The sequence below is a fragment of the Coccinella septempunctata genome, chromosome 9 (genome assembly GCF_907165205.1).
Source record: "Coccinella septempunctata chromosome 9, icCocSept1.1, whole genome shotgun sequence".
Taxonomy (NCBI): domain Eukaryota; kingdom Metazoa; phylum Arthropoda; class Insecta; order Coleoptera; family Coccinellidae; genus Coccinella; species Coccinella septempunctata.
Genome location: NC_058197.1, coordinates 18700164 through 18722752, shown reverse-complemented (window position 1 = coordinate 18722752; position 22589 = coordinate 18700164). Strand labels below are relative to the sequence as shown.

At 39.8% G+C, this 22589-nt stretch overlaps 5 protein-coding genes and 1 long non-coding RNA gene across 7 annotated transcripts; 3 read left to right on the top strand and 3 right to left on the bottom strand.

Moving 5' to 3' along the window:
- Positions 1-21: 21 nt before the first annotated feature.
- LOC123320118 (histidine-rich glycoprotein-like) lies at positions 22-1987 on the bottom strand. Its single transcript, XM_044907308.1, has 4 exons — positions 1773-1987; positions 1055-1473; positions 637-992; positions 22-570 (listed from the first exon to the last, which is right to left on the bottom strand). Exons 1-4 carry the CDS (start codon positions 1782-1784, stop codon positions 92-94), a joined length of 1266 nt encoding a protein of 421 aa, XP_044763243.1. The 5' UTR covers positions 1785-1987; the 3' UTR covers positions 22-91.
- A 225-nt stretch (positions 1988-2212) lies between these two features.
- Positions 2213-3566, top strand: LOC123321142 (histidine-rich glycoprotein-like). Its single transcript, XM_044908647.1, has 3 exons — positions 2213-2524; positions 2612-2888; positions 2950-3566. The coding sequence occupies exons 1-3, from the start codon at positions 2513-2515 to the stop codon at positions 3564-3566; spliced, it is 906 nt and encodes a 301-aa protein (XP_044764582.1). The 5' UTR covers positions 2213-2512.
- Positions 3567-3885: 319 nt separating this feature from the next.
- On the top strand, positions 3886-5562 carry LOC123320120 (interferon-inducible double-stranded RNA-dependent protein kinase activator A-like). The gene is made up of 6 exons (XM_044907311.1): positions 3886-4020; positions 4248-4428; positions 4490-4650; positions 4715-4901; positions 4966-5170; positions 5226-5562. Exons 2-6 carry the CDS (start codon positions 4262-4264, stop codon positions 5463-5465), a joined length of 960 nt encoding a protein of 319 aa, XP_044763246.1. The 5' UTR covers positions 3886-4020; positions 4248-4261; the 3' UTR covers positions 5466-5562.
- A 184-nt stretch (positions 5563-5746) lies between these two features.
- On the bottom strand, positions 5747-12079 carry LOC123320115 (AP-1 complex subunit beta-1). The gene is made up of 12 exons (XM_044907303.1): positions 11806-12079; positions 11582-11752; positions 11348-11528; positions 11164-11298; positions 10918-11108; positions 10394-10866; positions 7569-7895; positions 7327-7505; positions 7080-7270; positions 6802-7020; positions 6444-6743; positions 5747-6385 (listed from the first exon to the last, which is right to left on the bottom strand). Exons 1-12 carry the CDS (start codon positions 11911-11913, stop codon positions 6119-6121), a joined length of 2742 nt encoding a protein of 913 aa, XP_044763238.1. The 5' UTR covers positions 11914-12079; the 3' UTR covers positions 5747-6118.
- LOC123320119 (serine palmitoyltransferase 1) lies at positions 8080-10415 on the top strand. 2 transcript variants are annotated; one of them, XM_044907310.1, is made up of 3 exons: positions 8080-8306; positions 8900-9150; positions 9203-10415. In XM_044907310.1, exons 2-3 carry the CDS (start codon positions 8910-8912, stop codon positions 10129-10131), a joined length of 1170 nt encoding a protein of 389 aa, XP_044763245.1. In that variant the 5' UTR covers positions 8080-8306; positions 8900-8909; the 3' UTR covers positions 10132-10415. The 2 variants fall into 2 exon arrangements, with proteins under 2 accessions (XP_044763245.1, XP_044763244.1); XM_044907309.1 differs by lacking the exon at positions 8080-8306 and adding an exon at positions 8497-8650.
- Positions 12080-14322: 2243 nt separating the features above from the next.
- LOC123319792 lies at positions 14323-22238 on the bottom strand. The gene is made up of 3 exons (XR_006538651.1): positions 21416-22238; positions 20481-20707; positions 14323-14545 (listed from the first exon to the last, which is right to left on the bottom strand). It is a non-coding gene; the product is annotated as an uncharacterized LOC123319792 (long non-coding RNA).
- Between the last annotated feature and the right edge of the window lie 351 nt (positions 22239-22589).

Below are 22589 nucleotides of genomic sequence, written 5' to 3'. Positions count from 1 at the left end.
CAATAAAAAACGGTTAAAAAACAAATTATAAAACTTATATTTATTCGTAACAAACAAAAACAACCACATATTAAACTAAAGCATCGAATGATCAATACTTCCCACCGTGCTTCTGATGATGGCTGTGCTTGTGCTTGTGACTGTGCTTATGATCGTGCCCGTGCTTGCTCTTATGCCTATGATCGTGACCGTGACGATGATCGTGATCGCTGTGATGCTTATGACCGTGCCAATTCTTGTGGTCCTCGTGGTGGTCGTGGTGATCCTCGTGGTCGTGATGATGACCGCTGTCGTGCTTGTGGTCGTGGTCTTGGTGGTGCTTGTGCTCGTGGGAGGAGTGGTGATCGTGGCCGTGATGCGACTGGTGGTGATGCTCCCCAAGCTCGTGATGGTCATGCCAGTGATCGTCATCGTGACCGTGGGAGTGCTTGTGTTTCTGGTGATGGTCGTGACCGTGGTCGTGATGGTGTCCGGATTGGTGCTTGTGCTCGTGCTTTTGGTCGTGGTCGTGCTCGTGCAGGTGCTTGTGTTGGTGGTAGTGGATCTCCTTTTTCTTCTTCTTCAACGGGGCTGAAACACGGAAGATGGAGAACGTTTTTCAGAAGGTTCTACGTCTTCTTTTGCGAAGTAACTTACCGTCATGGTAAACGTGGTACTCGTTGTTGTGGTCCAAGTAAGGCTGATGATCTGGGTACTCTTGAATCTCGTAATTCTCGCTTTTATAGCCGAGGTTATTGTCGTCGCTATTGCGATGTTTCCTAGGAGAGCCAGATTTGCCCTTGAAGTCCATACGTTGAGCCTTCTCTATGAGATCTTTGAGGTCGGATGGGAAATGTTCGTGTACTGGTTTTTCAGGTTCCAAGTGCTCGTATATCTTCGGTCTGTTGATGGTGCTCTCCACGTTGGAGGGTTCGAAATCCGTGGAAGGGTTGTAGAGGGTTTGTTGCTGGAAGTTTGGCAGTTTGACGTTGGTGTGTTTCTTCGATACGTGCCTGTACAAAGAAAAAATTAATATTACAAGCTACACCACCAATGTTTTTAAATCTTCACTCACTGATCCTTCTTCAAATGGATCTTATTGGGTGGATTGCTCAAGGGTGGATTCTCCAACAGATGGTTGTCTATGGTATACCCCAAATACGTGGAGTCTGCAGGGGTTATCTCGAACGTTGAAGATGGTAATTTACCACCTTTATTTTTGGCCTGCCCTTCGTTTTTCCCAACGCTTAACAGGTTGATGCTCTGGAGGGTGGGTATGCTGATGGTGTGCTTCTTATCGTTCTTGATCCTCGGGTGAGATCTGTTCGAACTGAAGGTGTGGTGTTTGAAGTCATCTGGGTCGTTTTTAGGGGTAGTATCGTCCTTGATTGGGTCCTGGGTGTTGGCAACTATCAGGAATTTCGATTTGGTATGATGGTCCACTCTTATTGGTTGTGCGGTGTTTTGTAGGAACGTAAGGGTTGCAATGATGATCTGAAAGGTATTAAAGTGAATTTGAGCGAAGGGTTGAAAGGGAGAGCGTTATCGTTGTCCAAATTCGATGTGTGCAGTTAGATTTTATAGCTCGAAGTTTGTTTTTTTGGATAAATGTGGTTAGGTACTGTTCGGTGTTAGAGGGATATGAATTTATTGTCCAATATTTTGAAACTTATCGATGTAATTAAAACGAAACTCGTTGGGAAGTTGTACCGATACACGATTTTTATATGTATATAGATATGAGGAGACTTTTGATAAAATCTCTTATGGTTTTCGTGTTTAGAGTGACTTACCCATAGCTCCATATTTCAAGCACTGCACCACAAAGCTGAAACTAGTTGTTGGAAGATGAAATCGCTTTTTTATATCTGACACATTTATGGAAAACTGAGAAGAGGGAGATACCTCTATTTTTTGCATGACCGGTGCTATCAACGATAGTTTCTTATTATATCAAGTTTAATAAGCGTAAGGATTCCATGCAATTTTCTACTTATTGATCCTAATTACCCTGTTATCTTATCTCATTGAAAATCTGATTGGAGTAAACTTTCAATCGCTGGGTGAAAATGCAAGTACCAGGCACTGAGCGAATTTGCATCTCTGATGTGCCTCAGTCTTCAGATAGTAACACTGAAATTCCGGTAGTTTTGGAGCTGCCAAAAATTTTTTCAACTGGCATCTTATTCGGAATGATTCTCGGAATATTCCTTCATAGGGAACCAATTAAAGACTGCATTTTCGCCAATGGGTGATGCACCTGTCGGTCTATGCAAATACGTGGATCCAACCATGAACTTCCGATGCACAATGAGTGCATTCAGATCACGCCTATGGGGAAGACCAATTAAAATTAAAAAGTTTCGTTCATTGGAACCCATTAATCGCTTGTATCGATCGGAAAAATGAGGAAAACGAAGTTTTTTCGTGTCGAACGGAAACATCTCCTTTACCTTATCCACTCTGTATAAATATACGAAAAGTTGTTGGTCTAAGTCATTCTCAGCTTTGTGTGCTTCTTGTGTAGAGCAACATGGGAGCCTGGGTAAGTGTTTTTCTGTGAATACCAACTCGTATTATAATTTATAATAATTTTAAAATCGAATTTATTCAAAAACCGCATTTTTTTCAGGCACTTGTGGGTGTTTTTCTAGTCTTCTTCACGGAGTACCACCACTGTATGTCAATATACGATAGCAACTACCAGATTGCCTATCCAACTTACAGGGAAGCCAAGACAGGATACGAAGATGACACCCCAAGTTACAGCTACCCCTACGCTGACACAATTTACCTAACCAACAAAGACCCCAGTAGATACGAAAGCAATTCGAATTTCCAAAGTCCGCAGGCTTTACTGGCCAAAGAGATAGAACGCGATGAAGATTTTAAAGAGAACAATTTCATTGGTGAGCAAATATTACATTCTTCCTTAACTAAGAATAAGACCTTAACACTCTCGTCCCTTAGGTAGCACATCGGGTTTCAAACAATACAAAACGTCCAGAAGTTTCAACTACAACGGACCACACCAACTGGAAACGATAGAGACAAAGAGCTTCCATAGAAAGAGTGAACCATATTCGCTACACGAGTTCGATCATTCCCATCATGGCGAGGAAGAGCATGCCGAAATTCACTATCACCAGCATAAGCACTTGCACAAACACAGCCACAAGCAGGAGCACCACCACAAGCACAACCAAGATCACAAACACAAACACGCCCATCACCACGCTGAGGAAGGGGACCACAAGCACGCCCACAAGCACGAACACAAGCACAAGCACGACGCCAATCATCATCACAAGCACGAGGCTCATCACAAGCACGAGCACAAGCAGGAGCACAAGCACGACCACCACCACGGGCACAAGCACGAACATAAACACCACCACGACCATAAGCACGATGCTTATCACAAGCACGGCCACAAGCACGATCACGATCACAAGCACGATCATCACCACGGCCACAAGCACAGCCATCACCACGGACACAAGCATCATGAAGATCACAAGCACAAGCATGGTCATAAACACCATCATGGACATAAGCACAGTCACAAACATTATAAACATTATTGAAAGTGATACGTTTTCCTGTTGAATTGTGATTTGTTCATTGTTGAATGGTACGATTTTAATTGTTGTTCGATAAAATTTTATTTTTCAATGTTGCGTTTCCATCTTATATAGTCTTATAGCCTGCAGAAATTTTAACTGAGACATCGTTACGAAGGTATCAAAAATCACAAGAATAAGTGAACTCAGGTGTCCATAATCAAGCTAGTGAATTGAATTTTTTCGCAACCATTCATTTACGCCCTTTTTTAATTTCACTACGCACTGCACTGGAGTTTCAAATGACGACAACTTTGAAGTTCGTTTGGTTATCTGTGTGGTAGTTCAAATCACTCGGATTACTCTGTGGTTCAAATGTATCACTGGTTGCCTACACGGTTTTTCTCATTTTTATTTGAAAAACGATTTTTCTCATCGCAAAAGACGTAAAACTTCACATAAAATATTTTTAAAATCGGTTAGACGTGAGTTTTTAAGTATTACTCATTGGAGTCCACCTACTCATGTATTCGTATTCATATTCTCAACTGACATATTGAAATTTATGATGAATAAGTTCTTTATTTAAAAAATTGATCTCATTTCTTGAGAATTTACACCCACTCTTCTACTAGATGAGTCTATATCTGTCGTAGATGTTATATGATTCCGAATCAGTGAAAAAATCTTCTCCGTTCATTGCAGTTCTGCTTACAAATATGACGACCGGTAGTAAGACTCCAGCAATGTTACTCCAGGAGTATACAGTAAAGATGAAGATTGGGGCACCGGAATACAATTTGATAGTGAACAAATGTGGTACTCACGAGAATGAATTCCAGTATCAGGTCAACGTTGGGTCAGTTTCAGCTACAGGTAAAGGAAGGTAACGATGCCGTTTCCTGTACGAAATATAATTTGTGGAACATGAAAAATTTGCTCTTCAGGTCTAAGCAAGTAGCGAAACACAGTGCCGCATTTAGGGCCCTTGAATTGCTGAACACATTGGGTGAATGCGATATTATCTTGACTGCCACCCCAGATTTCAAACCTAACTTGCATAGAAACGAACCCGATAACCCAAACGAGGGGTCCGTCAACAGCATTGGTAAATAGATCCAGTTGGTGATCTGTTTTTTACAGGGAATTCTTGATAAACGAATGGTTTTCAGGGTGTCTGCAAGAAATTTGTGCAGATAATAAAATACCTCTACCTGTTTTCCATGAGATATCCGATGTGGGGCCTCCTCATTGTAGACAGTTCACATACGAGTGCAGTATATCTTCAATGAGAACTCAGGCGATAGCTAAAACGAAAAAGCAGGCGAAACAATTGTCGGCAAAATTGATGCTGGAGAAGTATGAACAATCCAGTCCTAGTTTCACTACTGGAGTGATAACGAATCACGTTTGACTCTTTCAGGATCAAAGAAACAATCCCGGATTTGGTGAGAGAAAACGAGGATTTGAGTAATACTCTTATGGAAGACGATGACGCCTTGAAAGTATACAATAGAATGAGCTCGTACAAGGTCATTAAGAATAAATGCACGAGAATCATTGATTTCCCTAGTTGCCTTGTAGAACTAATGAAAAATGCTGAGTTGACTAAGGAAGATTTCGAAGAGGTAAACGTTGGTAACGGGTCGGGAATGGTGCAGTAACAGATTTTCTGTTTTTCAGCTGTTAGAAATATGTGGCGAGAAAACACTGAAGAAGATACTCGACAAGTTTGAATTGAAACATGAATTCATTGTATTACAGGAGTCTTCACCTGCAATTGTACTGTTAGATGTTGATTTAGATACACCTTTCTCTGTTTTGGGCAAAGGTGCAACAGAGAAAGAAGCTAAGAGAGACGCATTGCGGAGCATTTATTTCTTATTGGAAGCGTACATCAACGTTGCAGACTGTGATGACTAGACCATTTTTCGTTGATTTCAGTTTTAAGTTCCATTAATTTTTGGTATTTTAGTGGGAATTAAATGTGTCTGTTAATATATTTTCATTGTTTGGAGAATGTGTTTTTTGCGGTAAAACTTTTCACCCTAACAAACGCTCAAAATTTTCAATTGCCCTATTTGAATTGAAAATCTTGGGTTGCTTTGTAGAATATGTGATCATTATTATTCGAATTAAACTCTCTCCAGTGTCTTTGAGCCCTTACCGTCAATTTTACCAGGGTATAAGATGAAACTCCAAGATAAAAAGTTCAACATTTATTATTTTTCTACACAATTTTTTATAGAATAAAGTCAACTAAAATACTTCAACTTCAGTACTTATATAATATTATTTTATACATGGAATGAACAGAAATCGAATAAAATACGAAAGTTTTTCATCTAAATTACGATAATTTCCAATACAGTGCGTTTCAAGTCAACTGCAATCGATATTACCAAAACATAGCAAAAGGTAATGTAACAATACGTCGAAGGTAATTTTCTTGATGCACACTGTAAAGTAATCAGATTACCACAATGATCGAATACATTTATAGCTTATATAAATCTAACTTTAACGTTATCACGATTAAAGAAGCGAAAAATATCTTAACCTTCCCCGATTCATTTTCAGGCTTTGACGATCAAGTCGTAGGCTTGGAAAACAAACGGGGCAACCTCCACAGACCTCGTCTTCAAGCTGAGAGTGGCGGTGGTGGAACCGGGGGTCAGTTTCAGTTCCAGAAGGACCCAAATGTTATTGGTGAGTTTCAAGGATTGATACAGCATATCCTGGCCCTCCACATTCCGTTTCGCTATCGTGAAGATGTTGCTCTGGGTCATTTTGTTCGAGATCATGTCCGCAGTACCACTCAGATCGTTCAGGGTGTACTGAACCTAGATCCATCAAAAAACTTAGTGATTTAGTGGATTTCGGGTGAAAACTTCAACTTACCTCGTTGGCAGACGGTATGTCGCGCCAAGTGGTCAAAAACACCCTTTTATCCAGGGTACCGTCTTCGGTGAAGAGAATCTGGAGGGGTATTTGACAGGCGTAGTAGAAAACATCGACGTTGTTCTTGATGGCCACCTGAAGCGTGGTCAAGGGGTCCATCCTCTGTACCGGACCGGTGGTGTTCAACAGGAGTCGATATTCCAGACTTTGACCGGGAGGTAGGGCCCCAACGTTCAAAGGTTGGGCAGGGGCCAGTCCGAAGCTGTTCTTGTTGAACTGTATGGCGAAACCGCTCATGGCCTGGAGAAGACAACAAAGATTAGGAAAATCCCTGCTGTATCGTATCGGTGGATCTCACCTGCATAGCTTTGTTTGTTATCGTTAGTTCCATGGCCATCTGGCCTCCTCTACGAGAAAAGGTACCGAACAATTCCAAACCCTTTCCTTTTTCAGCAGGCAACCAGCAGGATTTTGGTGGGTTGAACTTGACCGGTGTCGTAGACATGAATATGTCCCCCAAGAGACCGGTTGTGGACGGTTGGACTCCAGTGGTTAGGTCAGGACTTGGACCGCTCAACTGGAATTCGATTCAGGTTAAAAACGAACCAGCATTAAATTTGGAAGATCCTGACTCACCAGGATGTCTAGATCACCTCCAAGAAGGTCAACATTCGTTGTCGGTTGTACAACGGGTGCCTGGGTGATGGTACTACCGATATCCATGGATAAAAGATCCCCTATCAGGGATTCTTGACTGGGGATCACAGTGGCTTCTGGTGCGGGCTCTTCAACTCCAGGTTTGGCTGCTGGAAGGGTTTTTCTTATGCCTGGAATGTATTGGGTATTAAAGACTCATGTACTGGATTAAAAAAGAATTTCTCACCTGCGCTACGTCCTTCTACAAACGCCGTAGGAGGTTTGTGGTAAACGCTGGCCAAGGATGAAATATGACAGATGAGTTCATCCAATAAAGTAGGTTCTAACAGATCTGTTTCTTCGGAAATCAACGGTTTGTCTGCCAGAACCACTTCCTTCGCTGCAGCAGGATCTGTACTCAATAACCTGACAAAAATATAAAAAATTGGCCTCGTATTCTAAAATTCACTAATGAGGAAAAACCATCACCTCCAGTAAATGAATCCTCTGTCCCTGAGGTCCGGATTGTCGGAGTCCTGCGTGGCCAGGCTGAGGACGTGCTGGACGAGGGCCTGCGTGTGGGCGGGACGCTTCAGGAACAGCTTGACGACCGCCGTCAGCAGTTGGAGCTGCACCTGGGCGTTCTCGTCGGCGAAGCCCTCCAGGAAGCTGTCCAGCAGCTCGTCGGCGTTGTCTATCCTCTCCGCGTACTCCCCGATTATCCACACCATGCTGGCTCTGGCCTCCGGCTCGTCCAGAGTGTCCAGGTTCTCGCAGAGGGTGCTGATGATGCTCTCGTACTTGTTGGGGTACTTCCTGGAATCAGATATGGCTCTCGTTTATGCCGAATCAAGTGAATTTCACGCGACACGACAGTATAAACGGCGATTTCCATCGAAATCGTCGAATTTTGGGAATATGATATAAAGTGGGAGAAAATAGCCCTTCGCTGTGTTACGCCACTGGAGTTATGTCACAGAATGTTCATTATTATTTGTGTTCTGTGAACTCTATGGGAACCATAGAGTTCGTGAGATTCACATACGGCTCTATGACCGCATCCCTTCCCCAACGGCTGTCATCGAATCAAACTAATTAACCTACAAATCTGGGTCAATAACTTGAAATTTTATTATTTATTTAACGAAATTGGTGTTTACACCCAAGGAAATAAACCAACATTGACGAGTGAATTGAACCTAATTACTGATTTGGAAACGTTTCAAGGTAAAAAAAAAGAAAAAAACGTAGTTTTTCACGTTTGTATCTTATCAGAATCGTTAGATGACAAACTTCTACGTTTTAAATTAAGTCTAATTCGCTTGGAGAACAATTAACTGTGGAATGTTTCACCTCAATTGTGAAATTTCGAAGAAATTCGAACGTTAAATGCCTCTATTTGAAGGTTTTATCTTTCTAAGCTGAGTAATACCTCTTTGTTTTCCTAAGGATTTAGATACACTTAGTAAATTTCCCAATCACAGTCTGTACTGTTGTGAGATAACTTTTGAGCGTAATAACGACGTGAATATTCATTTAAACATGATAACCAATATTGGACCTACTCCGGTGTAAGGAAATCGATTTTATGCAGAGTTTGAAATTGAAATATTCTAAGAAACTTCGAATTAATGAATGTATCGTATTCCCCTAGTAGATAACATAACAATGTGTCAACTTTATCAGAATAACGTTATCTGAAGGCAATCAGTTTGTTAATTGCAGCCATATTAATGAAGTTTACAGGGTGCTCAAATAATATTCGAATGCATCAATTTGGGTATAGTAGCGACGTTATCATTCAACCGTGGATTTTTCAGGGTGTTGGAGATGCTGGATGAAAAGCTCCTTCAGGAAAGGCTGAACCAGTTCAAGCCCGAGCCTCTGATAGAGTACAAGCATGATCCAAAGAAAGTTTACGAGATACCAGCCGTTAAAGAGATTGAAGGAGTGGTCGATTTGGCCAAAACCAATTTCTTGGGGATGTTAGATAACGAGGATATAAAAAAATCAGCCGAGGAAACCATCAGGAAGTACGGGGTTGGCACATGTGGCCCCAGAGCTTTTTACGGTAATAAAAAGACATTTGAGGCGAGAAGTTATCAAAAAGTGCTTCTTTTTAGGTACAACTGAGGTTCATCTGGCTCTAGAAGAGAAAATAGCGGAATTCTTGGGCACTGAAGAATGCATAATTTACTCCTATGGATTTGTAGCCATTTCAAGTTCCATAGCGGCATACACCAACCGTAGGGACGTGGTATTCGTGGATAAAGAAGCAAACGAAGCCATTCGTTATGGTCTTGCGAGTTCAAAGAGCAAGGTGGTCTATTTCGAGCACAATGATCCAGAGAGCTTGCTGAAAGAAGCAGAGAAAATCGAGAAGGAGGAACAGAGGAAGGGAAAACCGTCCAGAAAGTTCCTGATCGTCGAGGGGATATCCTGGAGGACTGGACGCCTCTGCGACCTGCCGACACTGGTGGAAATAGGTGAGATGTTCAAAATGAGGATCTTCTTGGACGAGACTTACACTCTGGGGGTGTTCGGGAAGAACGGCAGGGGTCTGACTGAGCACTTCGGGGTGGACATATCCAGGATCGACATGTCCTTTGGCACCATCGAAGGCGCCCTGGGGTCCATAGGGGGCTACTGCGCCGGCTCCCACGCCGTCATCGAACACCAGAGACTCTCCGGTTCGGGCTACATCTTTTCGGCTTCCCTACCCACCTACCTTGCGCAGATAGCCATCGAATCCATCGATCTGATGGGGAACAAGCCGAACAGGCTGATCGAGCTGGCCGAGAAGGTTCATAAGTTCCTGGTGAGGTGTAACTTCGAGGTGGTCAGCCATCCCAAGTCCCCCTTCAAGGTTTTCACGGTGAAGGGGGAAAACAGGGTGGAATCGGAGAGGGAGGTGTGCAGGCTGTGCGAGGAGCGTGGGGTGTATCTGGTTCGAGGGGAGAAGGGACTGGTGGCCAATCTGAACGTGGAGCTGTGCGGGAAGATGAGGAAGGTCTACGATGTGTTGGAGGATGTCTCCAGGAGGTTCAGATGATTTTCGACGGGATGTTGGGAAGTTTGAGATGGTTTCGGGGCATCTCGGGTGTTTATAGTATTATTATCGCTTAGTGAACACATGGCTTGAGGCGTTTTTAGTGGAATTGTGGGTTGTGTTGTGCTTTTTATCCCTCGGATTTGTATTTTTCACTTTTAGCGTTGTTTCAGTATTTTACTCACATTTTAGCTTAACCACCGGATAATTCAGCACTAGTTTAGGAATTTTTGTAAGAATAAAGTACATTTAGAAGTGCACTGACCTGAATATATCCTTGATCACAACGATGGCCTCCTGCACCACGTAGTTGACTTTGGTCTGGATCAGATCGAGCAGGGTCGATACGCATCTCTCGGCAGAGGGTTCTACCTTGATGGCGCACCTGCCGATGGCCCTGACGGCCTTCCTGACGAAATCCACGTCGACTTCAGTGGCGTACTCCTTCAGCTCGCTCAGCACCTGGGCGATGTTGGCCTGGGAGGCCAAACGGATCATTATGTCCAATTTTTCCAGTTTCACGTAGATGGGGTCGTTGTACTTGACGAAGAAGACCTTCATCTCGTGCTTGAGTATGTCCGGTTTCTTCTGCACGATTAGATTGATATTTCTGAGTGCCACGTACTGAACCTCGGGTTCGGAGGAGAGGAGAGTGACTAGCGGAGGGGCCAGCTTCTTGCTTAAACTGGCGCAGAATTCTGTGTCTGCAGCGAGGATTTCCATCATTTTCATCAGAACCTAGAAGACTATCGGTTAATACTCGTTGGGGGAGATTATACGGTGGGTTACCTTGACTGCCGATAAAACTACAGCAGCGTTGGCATGGGCCAGTCTTGGTGTTATTCTTTCGCATATGCTTTGAGCTTCACGGTCGTCCTTCGGGTTGTAGTTTGATAAAGAGTCCAAGATGAACACTTGTCCCCATTCCGTGCACTCATTCAAAGCCGTTAAGAGTTTGTTGATGGTCGACGTGTTGAGTTCTGAAATTGCAGTAAATAATCCACAAACTCTCCGTCATATCACATCAAAACTCACCGACTAGCGGTTGTCCAGTGGGACTACTCTCGTTAATCTCGGATAAAGCCGCTACGGCATTGGCTACAACCATCGGATTAGAATCGCTCAGTAACTCCTTGAGCTGATCCAAAAAACCCTGATCTTCGACGAGACCTGAAACATTCAGTTAGTAGCTTATTTAACCGTCGGTTTAAGTACTTGCCGGAAGAAATATCGTAGAGTTTGGCAACGCAAACAGCAGCTGTCTTTCTAACATAAGGATCCTCATCCTTGAGACACTTCCTCAAAGGTTCACATAGGTATTCGGTGATTTTATCGACTCTAATGCATCCCATAGTTCGGACTGCAAGTGCTCGAATCAAGGGATTGGGATCCTCGCAATCCTGGAATTGAATTCGTGTCAACTCTGACCGACACACTTTTTCATTTTACTCACTTTAACGAAAGTGTTGACTGCCATTATGGCCATATCCGGTTGGGACTTGGCGTAATTCATCAGGTATAGATAGACGAGTTTCTTGAGCTCCAAATTGTCCGTTTGCATGCAATTGACGACGTCGGGAAACAGAGCCGACACATCTTTTCCAACGGTCATGGAAGCGATAACCTAAAATAAGTCTGATTTAACGAAAAGTGGGACTTCCAAGTCGTTTTTTTCACCTTCTTCACCGCTTCTTTCTTCTTCTCCTTCTTATCGTTGTTCAATTCTGACTTGAGCTCGAATATTTCGCCCTTCTTAGTGGTCGTGAAGTATTTTGAATCGGTCATCTTGGATTTTTGGTATGGGAATAATTCCAAAATGATGAAGCCGTTTATCGGATGACTTTGTATTGATCGTTCGCTATTCGGCGAACCAAATTCACGATAAGTTTACCCTGTAAATTGAAATTTGAGTTGACTCAAAATACTGGTTGTAAATTTAACGCCTCCTCTGTAATAATGACATTGACAGGTGATGACAACTCGACTCGAAAAGTCATGACGGTAGAACTACGACACGTTTTCGCTACTGAGCAAGATTTAATTTTCTTCTGTGTTCCAGACATACCACCAGCGGCGACTCGTTATCATTCCAACCGAGGAGGCTAAAATTTTGATGAGCAATGGATTCGAGATCTTCAGTGAATAGGGTTCAAACGGATCAATCGTTTCAAGAAAGAATGATGACTCAACGATTGAAAAAAGGTGAATATTCGAGTGTACGACCATTGTGCAATCTATGTGTGTGTCGTTTTTTCGGTTTTTTCGATGATGTAATGCCAGAAGCGATAGAAATATCTTGATATCTGTTTGTAACTTTATGTACATCATGAAAAATTTCCGGTAAAAATACTTCGTAGGACCTAGCAGCCGAAATAAATTTTTTTCGTCATAACTGAGTTAAGATTTGGAATCAGGGACCTCGAATTATTCAGAAACTATGTACGGAAATTCAATATGAAGACAGGTCCTTTCATTTTGAACGAAAATATAAACGTAGTTATAGCATTGAACTAACTTCTTTAGTTCAATGAGTTATAGAGCGCCTTGAAAACACTCATCCAGGCAACACATCATACTCCTATGCCATACTAACCTTGTATGTTCAGTTGCAGGCACTGGTTGTCAGGGGCTGAAAAATTATTTAGCAAAAACAGCCAAAATAAATTTATTCCGTTGAAACTGAACTCGGATTTGGAATCAGGGACCTCGAATTATCTAGAAAACATGTATGGCACTTAAATATCTAAAAGTTGGATTTTTGATTCCGATCGAAAAAAACGCAAGACTATACATCATGATAAATTTTGGCCGGAAATGCTTTTTTTTTCGTATCGTCTTGAAATTCAGAATATAGTTCAATTAGGCGCTTCTCTATCAGAAACTGCCTTCGGTTCTTCTTCAAGTGAATTATTTTTCGTTTTACGCCCCTTTGAAGGGCTGAAACTTTGGTGGGCCCTAGCAGCCGGAATAAATTTTTTTCGTCAAAACTGAGCTCAGATTTGGAATCAGGGACCTCGAATTATCCAGAAAACATATACGGCATCATATGATTAATAGGATATTTTATTTTACAGGTGCCAATCACGTTGATGGAAATTCGCTAGTGCTGCCCATTTACGAAGAAAGAAACTGCCCACAAGAAGTCAGAAGTCATTCAGTTATATAACCCTCCCTTCTATTTTTGATATAAACATGTATATTCATTGATATTTAGGTGAAAAATTCATTTACGCTGCTATTTTTCCACTTATTCTATGACAAAAACTGTATAATTTCACAAAATAAAGAAAAAAATTGAAAAAACTAATGTTTTATTCCTTAAAAAACACCCCAGTAATGACTAGAGTTCGAAAAACGAACTTGTCTAGAGTAAAATAGAGAAGCCCTGAAAATTCGGAAATAGGCAACACATAATACACCATCACGTATGTTTGGTTGCCTACCGCATTAATCAGGCGCTGCTCCTGATACCTCCTCGCTCTCCTGTGATCCTAATACAAAATCGAAAAATTCGAAGATTTGTACCTCGAGAATTAGACAAAAATCGGATTTTGTATCAGGATCACATGAGAGCGAGGAGGTATCCGGAGTATCAGGCGGCCCCTTAAAAATTCGGAAATAGGCAACACACAATACACCAACCGTGTATGCTTGGTTGCCTACCCCACGTATCAGGCGCTGCTCCGGATACCTCCTCGCTCTCCTGTGATCCTAATACAAAATCCAAATTTTCGGAGTTTCAAGACCCAAGAATGATACAAAAGTTGGATTTTGTATTAGGATCACAGGAGAGCGAGGAGGTATCCGGAGCAGCGCCTGATACGTGGGGTAGGCAACTAAGCATACACGGTTGGTGTATTGTGTGTTGCCTATTTCCGAATTTTTAAGGGGCCGCCTGATACTCCGGATACCTCCTCGCTCTCCTGTGATCCTGATACAAAATCCGATTTTTGTGTAATTCTCGAGGTAGAAATCTTCGAATTTTTCGATTTTTTATTAGGATCACAGGAGAGCGAGGAGGTATCAGGAGCAGCGCCTGATTAATGCGGTAGGCAACCAAACATACGTGATGGTGTATTATGTGTTGCCTATTTCCGAATTTTCAGGGCTTCTCTATTTTACTCTAGACAAGTTCGTTTTTCGAACTCTAGTCATTACTGGGGTGTTTTTTAAAGAATAAAACATTAGTTTTTTCAATTTTTTTCTTTATTTTGTGAAATTATACAGTTTTTGTCATAGAATAAGTGAAAAAATAGCAGCGTAAATGAATTTTTCACCTAAATATCAATGAATATACATGTTTATATCAAAAATAGAAGGGAGGGTTATATAACTGAATGACTTCTGACTTCTTGTGCGCAGTTTCTTTCTTCGTAATTGGGCAGCACTAGTGAATTTCCATCAACGTGATTGGCACCTGTAAAATAAAATATCCTATTAATCATATGATGCCGTACATGTTTTCTGGATAATTCGAGGTCCCTGATTCCAAATCTGAGCTCAGTTTTGACGAAAAAAATTTATTCCGGCTGCTAGGGCCCACCAAAGTTTCAACCCTTCAAAGGGGCGTAAAACGAAAAATAATTCACTTGAAGAAGAACCGAAGGCAGTTTCTGGTAGAGAATAGCCTAATTAATCTATATTTTGAATTTCAAGACGATACGAAAAAAAAAGCATTTCCGGCCAAAATTTTTCATGATGTATAGTCTTGCGTTTTTTTCGATCGGAATCAAAAATCCAACTTTTAGATATCGAAGTGCCGTACATGTTTTCTGGATAATTCGAGGTCCCTGATTCCAAATCTGAGCTCAGTTTTGACGAAAAAAATTTATTCCGGCTGCTAGGGCCCACCAAAGTTTCAGCCCTTCAAAGGGGCGTAAAACGAAAAATAATTCACTTGAAGAAGAACCGAAGGCAGTTTCGAGTAGAGAATAGCCTGATTAATCTATATTTTGAATTTCAAGACGATACGAAAAAAAAAGCATTTCCGGCCAAAATTTTTCATGATGTATAGTCTTGCGTTTTTTTCGATCGGAATCAAAAATCCAACTTTTAGATATTGAAGTGCCATACATGTTTTCTAGATAATTCGAGGTCCCTGATTCCAAATCTGAGCTCAGTTTTGACGAAAAAAATTTATTCCGGCTGCTAGGGCCCACCAAAGTTTCAGCCCTTCAAAGGGGCGTAAAACGAAAAATAATTCACTTGAAGAAGAACCGAAGGCAGTTTCGAGTAGAGAATAGCCTGATTAATCTATATTTTGAATTTCAAGACGATACGAAAAAAAAAGCATTTCCGGCCAAAATTTTTCATGATGTATAGTCTTGCGTTTTTTTCGATCGGAATCAAAAATCCAACTTTTAGATATCGAAGTGCCGTACATGTTTTCTGGATAATTCGAGGTCCCTGATTCCAAATCTGAGCTCAGTTTTGACGAAAAAAATTTATTCCGGCTGCTAGGGCCCACCAAAGTTTCAGCCCTTCAAAGGGGCGTAAAACGAAAAATAATTCACTTGAAGAAGAACCGAAGGCAGTTTCTGGTAGAGAATAGCCTGATTAATCTATATTTTGAATTTCAAGACGATACGAAAAAAAAAGCATTTCCGGCCAAAATTTTTCATGATGTATAGTCTTGCGTTTTTTTCGATCGGAATCAAAAATCCAACTTTTAGATATCGAAGTGCCGTACATGTTTTCTGGATAATTCGAGGTCCCTGATTCCAAATCTGAGCTCAGTTTTGACGAAAAAAATTTATTCCGGCTGCTAGGGCCCACCAAAGTTTCAGCCCTTCAAAGGGGCGTAAAACGAAAAATAATTCACTTGAAGAAGAACCGAAGGCAGTTTCTGGTAGAGAATAGCCTGATTAATCTATATTTTGAATTTCAAGACGATACGAAAAAAAAAGCATTTCCGGCCAAAATTTTTCATGATGTATAGTCTTGCGTTTTTTTCGATCGGAATCAAAAATCCAACTTTTAGATATTGAAGTGCCATACATGTTTTCTAGATAATTCGAGGTCCCTGATTCCAAATCTGAGCTCAGTTTTGACGAAAAAATTTATTCCGGTTGCTAGGGCCCACCAAAGTTTCAGCCCTTCAAAGGGGCGTAAAACGAAAAATAATTCACTTGAAGAAGAACCGAAGGCAGTTTCGAGTAGAGAATAGCCTGATTAATCTATATTTTGAATTTCAAGACGATACGAAAAAAAAAGCATTTCCGGCCAAAATTTTTCATGATGTATAGTCTTGCGTTTTTTTCGATCGGAATCAAAAATCCAACTTTTAGATATCGAAGTGCCGTACATGTTTTCTGGATAATTCGAGGTCCCTGATTCCAAATCTGAGCTCAGTTTTGACGAAAAAAATTTATTCCGGCTGCTAGGGCCCACCAAAGTTTCAGCCCTTCAAAGGGGCGTAAAACGAAAAATAATTCACTTGAAGAAGAACCGAAGGCAGTTTCTGGTAGAGAATAGCCTGATTAATCTATATTTTGAATTTCAAGACGATACGAAAAAAAAAGCATTTCCGGCCAAAATTTTTCATGATGTATAGTCTTGCGTTTTTTTCGATCGGAATCAAAAATCCAACTTTTAGATATCGAAGTGCCGTACATGTTTTCTGGATAATTCGAGGTCCCTGATTCCAAATCTGAGCTCAGTTTTGACGAAAAAAATTTATTCCGGCTGCTAGGGCCCACCAAAGTTTCAGCCCTTCAAAGGGGCGTAAAACGAAAAATAATTCACTTGAAGAAGAACCGAAGGCAGTTTCTGGTAGAGAATAGCCTGATTAATCTATATTTTGAATTTCAAGACGATACGAAAAAAAAAGCATTTCCGGCCAAAATTTTTCATGATGTATAGTCTTGCGTTTTTTTCGATCGGAATCAAAAATCCAACTTTTAGATATCGAAGTGCCGTACATGTTTTCTGGATAATTCGAGGTCCCTGATTCCAAATCTGAGCTCAGTTTTGACGAAAAAAATTTATTCCGGCTGCTAGGGCCCACCAAAGTTTCAGCCCTTCAAAGGGGCGTAAAACGAAAAATAATTCACTTGAAGAAGAACCGAAGGCAGTTTCTGGTAGAGAATAGCCTGATTAATCTATATTTTGAATTTCAAGACGATACGAAAAAAAAAGCATTTCCGGCCAAAATTTTTCATGATGTATAGTCTTGCGTTTTTTTCGATCGGAATCAAAAATCCAACTTTTAGATATCGAAGTGCCGTACATGTTTTCTGGATAATTCGAGGTCCCTGATTCCAAATCTGAGCTCAGTTTTGACGAAAAAAATTTATTCCGGCTGCTAGGGCCCACCAAAGTTTCAGCCCTTCAAAGGGGCGTAAAACGAAAAATAATTCACTTGAAGAAGAACCGAAGGCAGTTTCGAGTAGAGAATAGCCTGATTAATCTATATTTTGAATTTCAAGACGATACGAAAAAAAAGGCATTTCCGGCCAAAATTTTTCATGATGTATAGTCTTGCGTTTTTTTCGATCGGAATCAAAAATCCAACTTTTAGATATCGAAGTGCCGTACATGTTTTCTGGATAATTCGAGGTCCCTGATTCCAAATCTGAGCTCAGTTTTGACGAAAAAAATTTATTCCGGCTGCTAGGGCCCACCAAAGTTTCAGCCCTTCAAAGGGGCGTAAAACGAAAAATAATTCACTTGAAGAAGAACCGAAGGCAGTTTCGAGTAGAGAATAGCCTGATTAATCTATATTTTGAATTTCAAGACGATACGAAAAAAAAAGCATTTCCGGCCAAAATTTTTCATGATGTATAGTCTTGCGTTTTTTTCGATCGGAATCAAAAATCCAACTTTTAGATATCGAAGTGCCGTACATGTTTTCTGGATAATTCGAGGTCCCTGATTCCAAATCTGAGCTCAGTTTTGACGAAAAAAATTTATTCCGGCTGCTAGGGCCCACCAAAGTTTCAGCCCTTCAAAGGGGCGTAAAACGAAAAATAATTCACTTGAAGAAGAACCGAAGGCAGTTTCTGGTAGAGAATAGCCTGATTAATCTATATTTTGAATTTCAAGACGATACGAAAAAAAAAGCATTTCCGGCCAAAATTTTTCATGATGTATAGTCTTGCGTTTTTTTCGATCGGAATCAAAAATCCAACTTTTAGATATCGAAGTGCCGTACATGTTTTCTGGATAATTCGAGGTCCCTGATTCCAAATCTGAGCTCAGTTTTGACGAAAAAAATTTATTCCGGCTGCTAGGGCCCACCAAAGTTTCAGCCCTTCAAAGGGGCGTAAAACGAAAAATAATTCACTTGAAGAAGAACCGAAGGCAGTTTCGAGTAGAGAATAGCCTGATTAATCTATATTTTGAATTTCAAGACGATACGAAAAAAAAGGCATTTCCGGCCAAAATTTTTCATGATGTATAGTCTTGCGTTTTTTTCGATCGGAATCAAAAATCCAACTTTTAGATATCGAAGTGCCGTACATGTTTTCTGGATAATTCGAGGTCCCTGATTCCAAATCTGAGCTCAGTTTTGACGAAAAAAATTTATTCCGGCTGCTAGGGCCCACCAAAGTTTCAGCCCTTCAAAGGGGCGTAAAACGAAAAATAATTCACTTGAAGAAGAACCGAAGGCAGTTTCGAGTAGAGAATAGCCTGATTAATCTATATTTTGAATTTCAAGACGATACGAAAAAAAAAGCATTTCCGGCCAAAATTTTTCATGATGTATAGTCTTGCGTTTTTTTCGATCGGAATCAAAAATCCAACTTTTAGATATCGAAGTGCCGTACATGTTTTCTGGATAATTCGAGGTCCCTGATTCCAAATCTGAGCTCAGTTTTGACGAAAAAAATTTATTCCGGCTGCTAGGGCCCACCAAAGTTTCAGCCCTTCAAAGGGGCGTAAAACGAAAAATAATTCACTTGAAGATGAACCGAAGGCAGTTTCGAGTAGAGAATAGCCTGATTAATCTATATTTTGAATTTCAAGACGATACGAAAAAAAAAGCATTTCCGGCCAAAATTTTTCATGATAGCCTTGCGTTTTTTTCGATCGGAATCAAAAATCCAACTTTTAGATATTGAAGTGCCGTACATGTTTTCTGGATAATTCGAGGTCCCTGATTCCAAATCTGAGCTCAGTTTCAACGGAAAAAATTTATTTTGGCTGTTTTTGCTCAATAATTTTTCAGCCCCTGACAACCAGTGCCTGCAACTGAACATACAAGGTTAGTATGGCAGAGGAGTATGATGTGTTGCCTGGGTGAGTGTTTTCAAGGCGCTTTTCAATTACTTTTATATTTTCGTTCAAAATGAAAGAATCTGTCTCCGTATTGAAGTGCCTTAAATGTTTTCTGTATAATTTGAGGTCCCTGATTCCAAATCTGAGCTCAGTTTTGACGAAAAAAATTTATTTCGGCTGCTAGGGCCTACCGAAGTAGCAGTCCTTCAAAGGGGCGTAAAACGAAAAATAATCCACTTGAAGAAGAACCGAAGGCAGTTTCGGATAGAGAAGAGCCTAATTAAACTATATTTCGAATTTCTTGATGTCAATATTCTAGATATAAGTGATTTTATATATTTTCATAGGAGTAAGAGTTTTAGTCCAGTCCATCACCGAACCGGCATGCTGTGATATTATTCAGCAGATCGGCCCTGGTGGTGGTTTGGTCAGTACTCATTCATCAGTTCCACGGTATTTAGGTCGTAGAAGCAAACAGGCCAATCTAATACCATTTTAAGTTTTCAACACTACTGAAAGTGTAAATATCTGAAAATTTTGTATGAGAAGAAAAATATTTTTGCCGTTTTTGCTTCATACTTTTTGCTCATTTTTGACGAAAAAAAGTAATATTCGCTGCTATTGTTTAGTTCTTTTCTCGACAGTATGAAAGGCGAAAAAGGTAAAAAAATGCAGGATTTCTATCTTACCTCGAATAGAAATTTGTGATATTTCCACCCTGGGTCATACAGGAAACTGTAATATTTCTACCCCCGATCATACAGAAAACTGTAATATTCTAGCCTCGGTCATACAGAAAGCTGTAATATGTCTACCGTGAATCATATAGAAATCTGTAATATATTTATCTGAATGACATAGAAAACTGTATTAAGAGCTGTTATGTTCGAATGTACGTGAGTAGATGGCGCTGTGATAGTATTTCTAATATTTTTTTTAATTTAGGCAGCTGAAACATTTTTTCATTACCAAATCAAGCTCAGATTCCGAATGAATAAAACCGGAAAACATTCACCACACTTCAATAGCGAAAACTGTAATAAAAAACGGGACAATGAAAATTCGACCAGCCTAAATTGCTTATAATTTGGTTTATTCTCCGAATTTCCAGGCCAAAATGTACCTATACTCACTTATGCACGCTCCAAATTAAATTGGCACTCCTTCTTCACCTTCTCGACGAAGAAGAGCAACAGAGAGCTGATTTCTTGGATCTCTGGACCTCCTGGAGTTTGAAACAGAACCGCTCCGGAATATAGTGGAGAATTTCCAATTTCCAACAGGTTGTCTTCGAAGGACGAATATTGAACCGATCTAGGAGGGGCCATTCGGGGAAATGTTCATTTTCCAACTCCAGGACCTATTCAGAACATATATCTCAATCAGATTTCTGCCGAAGATTCAACGATAAATTATGTTCTGAATAGAATACTTAAATTCGCACGCTGCATATATTTCTTATGGAAATATAAATCTAGTCACAATTCTATCGTATTTTACCCCTTCAAAATACAAGATCTTGGTTGTAATGTAGAAATATTATCAAGTTTGGGCCTTTTTTCGATTGTTTGATAAAGTTAATCTCCCTCCGAGGTTAAAAATTTATAAATTACAAGATTAATTTGTTTTCAGAACAAATATATGTATTACTCAATAGATTGACACTAATCTAATAATGATTCATAGGTTATTTCTACACTACAAGTAATAATGAGAAGGAAATTAAGTGCTTTTTTTATAATTATGACGTTATAATGATTCGCAAACATTGTTTGCACATGCTAATTGAGGAACTATCCAAAACCTAATTAACATCAATTCATGAATGAATATTCGATTTGTGGTTTTCTTATTGTTAATGAGGACTGAATGGAATGACTCAAAATTATCACAAATCATCTGAAATGATGTAGTAATTGCATAGAGCTTACAACTCTTTGGAAAAATTGAAAAACCACAAAAAGAAGTTGAATAAATGAGTAGAAAAATTGTAAAACACACTGAATGAATACGAATTAAAATCAAACAAAATAAAACTGTTAAATATTGTATAACGAAAGGTACTCACCAGGCTTTTTATGAAGTTGTTCTCGTGTTGCTTGGAAGAACTTTCCCAGGGTGATGTAAACGTAGATTGAATTGAAGAAACAACAAAAATACTACATGAAAAACCAGCTGCTGCTCTTATTTCCTCCGTAATAAAAATCAACAAATCGAAGACACAAACAAAACTCAACAATATCACTGATCTAGACCTGTAAAAGTTTCTCAAGTACACAGATTACAGAGTGGTTCAAGAAAAAGTTGTTGCAAATTAACATAAGACCGTCTCCCCCTATAAAACCATTAAATGTATACCTCCTTTTCTTCATTTCCTCACATTTTGAATAAATTTTCATACAGTTTTCAGCATTTTTCAAGTTCAATCTTGAAATGGATGATCAATTTCACTCAAGTCAATAAATCTTCATGGAAGAATTTCAGAAGTAACGAAATATTGGCAAATTTATTGACTTTGTTGTTTAGGAAGTCACAAGGTTTTCAAAATGTTTTTTTTTTCAAATACTTTCCAAATAATTACCGAGGATTCAACTTATCAAAAACATTAATAACTCCTTAGAGAATCCGTGGTGTCTCATCATAGTAATTTTTGATCATGTGGCTTCATTACTCACTGTATTTTAAAGGTACCTAATCTTTTTTAGAATTCCTCAATTTGCCAAAATTATAGGCGAACAAAGAGAGAATTTTTTTAAACCCAAAGTGATTCCAGAACAATTTCACCAGACATTAAAAATTTTAAATGAATCATTTATGTAAACCCCTATTACTTAATCTCTTTTTCAATATCTTCGAGTCATGGACAAATCAAGAAAATAAAGGTAATTTTTTCCAACAAAAGCATTAAAAACCAGTTATACAGGATGACTCACATAAAACAGTCCACCAGCAATATTACCATTGAAAAGATTCTGTCCCAAGAACTTAATAGTATCAAATGGAGCAGAATGTTGAAGACAACAATTTTTTTATGAAAATTCTACATTTTTTCCTTCTAGCCTTGCTGTAAATGTTTAATGTTGAAGTGAAATAGCCATAACCGAGGGAAAACAAGGTTAATTCGAAAAAATCATTCAATTTAGCAACATCGGAGCAACAAACATAATTGTCGCTTAGACCACACTTTGAAATGTATTTTTTTTTTCGATAATTTCTCAACCCACCAACTAGGGGGGGGGCCT